Source organism: Galeopterus variegatus, unplaced genomic scaffold (genome assembly GCF_000696425.1).
Source record: "Galeopterus variegatus unplaced genomic scaffold, G_variegatus-3.0.2 Scaffold10733, whole genome shotgun sequence".
Classification (NCBI taxonomy): domain Eukaryota; kingdom Metazoa; phylum Chordata; class Mammalia; order Dermoptera; family Cynocephalidae; genus Galeopterus; species Galeopterus variegatus.
Window position 1 is genome coordinate 56,786 of NW_007736844.1, and position 1,745 is coordinate 58,530.

Below are 1,745 nucleotides of genomic sequence, written 5' to 3' on the forward strand. Positions count from 1 at the left end.
GCCGCACTCTCCCCAGTGCGCCACGGGGCCGGCCCAACCACATTTTCTTTATCTGTTTATCAGTTGATGGGAATTTGGATTGTTTCCACTTTTTGGTTATCAGGAATAAGGCTGCTATGGACATTCATGGGCATGGTTTTGAGTGGACATACATTTTCAGTCCTCTTGGGTATGTACTCAGGAGTGGGATTTCTGAGTTACATGGTAACTCTATGTTTAACTTTGAGGAACTGCCAGACTGTTTTCCAAAGTGACTGCACCATGTCACATTCCCACTGGCAGTATATGAGGGTCCTAATTTCCACACATCTTTCCAACACTTGTTGTCATCTGACTGTTTGATACTTCGATTCTTATGCAGTTATTATGGTAATTTCTAATGTTACTCAAACCAGAAGGAATGCTTGTTTGGTCCGTGACATTCCTTCCCTGCTATCAGTCCATGTTCTGGATGTTGCCGAGAAGGTGGAGGTGTGATGCTAACACCGCAGCCCCGCAGGGGCATACACCTGTTTGCTTTCCCTTAAACATCAGGCATGCCGGCGGGTTTGAAAGCGCTTTCCTTTGTAATCTTGCATGTCCCTTCACCTTTCCTCTCTCTTCCTCCTTTGCCAGGGACCTTGAAGCCAGGGCGCAGAATGAGTTCTTCAGGGCCTTCTTCAGGCTGCCGAGGAAAGAGAAGCTGCACGCGGTCGTCGACTGCTCCCTCTGGACGCCGTTCAGTCGCTGTCACACCGTGGGGCGGATGTTTACCTCTGACAGCTACATCTGCTTTGCCAGCAGAGAGGACGGCTGCTGTAACGTCGTCCTTCCACTCAGAGAGGTAGAGGTGCCTCTCGCCTCTGCTGCCCTACTGTGTGCTTCCTGAAGTGGCCTCTGTCCTTTGAACCCGGGGTGGTTGCTGGCTACCAGGTGGGGCCTGGAAGGGGACGTTCACACAGCATGGCTTTGCCATCTGAAAATACATGTCTCGATGACCAGGCTTTTTGAGGGACACGTGGTCTGAATCAGGCCATTACCTGTTTGCTTGTTGCTTTCTCTCTTGTTACTATGGTGATCTGAAATTAGCCTAGATGTGATTGGTGAGAACAGGGTACCCTAACCTCCACATTATCGATAAAGCTGTTTTTAAAAGTACATGCCTAGCAATTAAAGCTTTTCCAGCAGCTCTTAGGAATGAATCCTCCCCTCTTACCCACTATAAAAGAAAAAGAAAAAAGGCAACCTACAAAAAGCATCACCTTTTGAAAGTAAATGGCAAACTGGCTTGGCTCTTACACTCCTCTGGAACTTCAGTTAAAAATTTAAAATGCCTCCTTTAACATGGATCTGGTCCCTTCCTCCCATAAAATTCTGTAATTCTCTTCTTGGAGACGGGAGGTAACCAGAGCTTACTTCTGGATCCAGGCATCTCAGTCCTTCGGTTCCAGGCATCTCTGTTGAGGTCATGCCCACCACACTGTCACATACCAGGACCTATGGATTCATGTTTCTGGTAACACAAGTACTGAGCACTGTTCTTTGGAAAAATTTTTTATTCATGTGATCTCCTACCTCCATGTCATTATTCTGTAGTAGATGTTTTCTTTTTACAAATATTGTTACTTATTAATGAAGTAAGAAATCCAGGTTTACATACTTTAAAAAAATTTTTTTGGAATCATATATGAGGTATTTTTAAAATTTCTTGGAAAAATATAATTAAAAGATAATATGAACCTTTCCATGAACTTTTTGAAGTATCC

The 1,745-nt window shown here is 44.7% G+C and overlaps 1 protein-coding gene across 1 annotated transcript in view; it reads left to right on the forward strand.

The window, feature by feature from the left end:
* LOC103610193 (TBC1 domain family member 8-like) overlaps nucleotides 1–1,201 on the forward strand; it is a 43,344-nt gene extending 42,143 nt beyond the window's left edge. The window contains exon 6 of the mRNA XM_008594408.1: nucleotides 616–1,201. Within this exon, the coding sequence (XP_008592630.1) occupies nucleotides 616–868 (253 nt within the window). The 3' untranslated portion in view covers nucleotides 869–1,201. The remainder of the gene's footprint in view (nucleotides 1–615) is intronic.
* The last annotated feature ends 544 nt before the right edge of the window (nucleotides 1,202–1,745 follow it).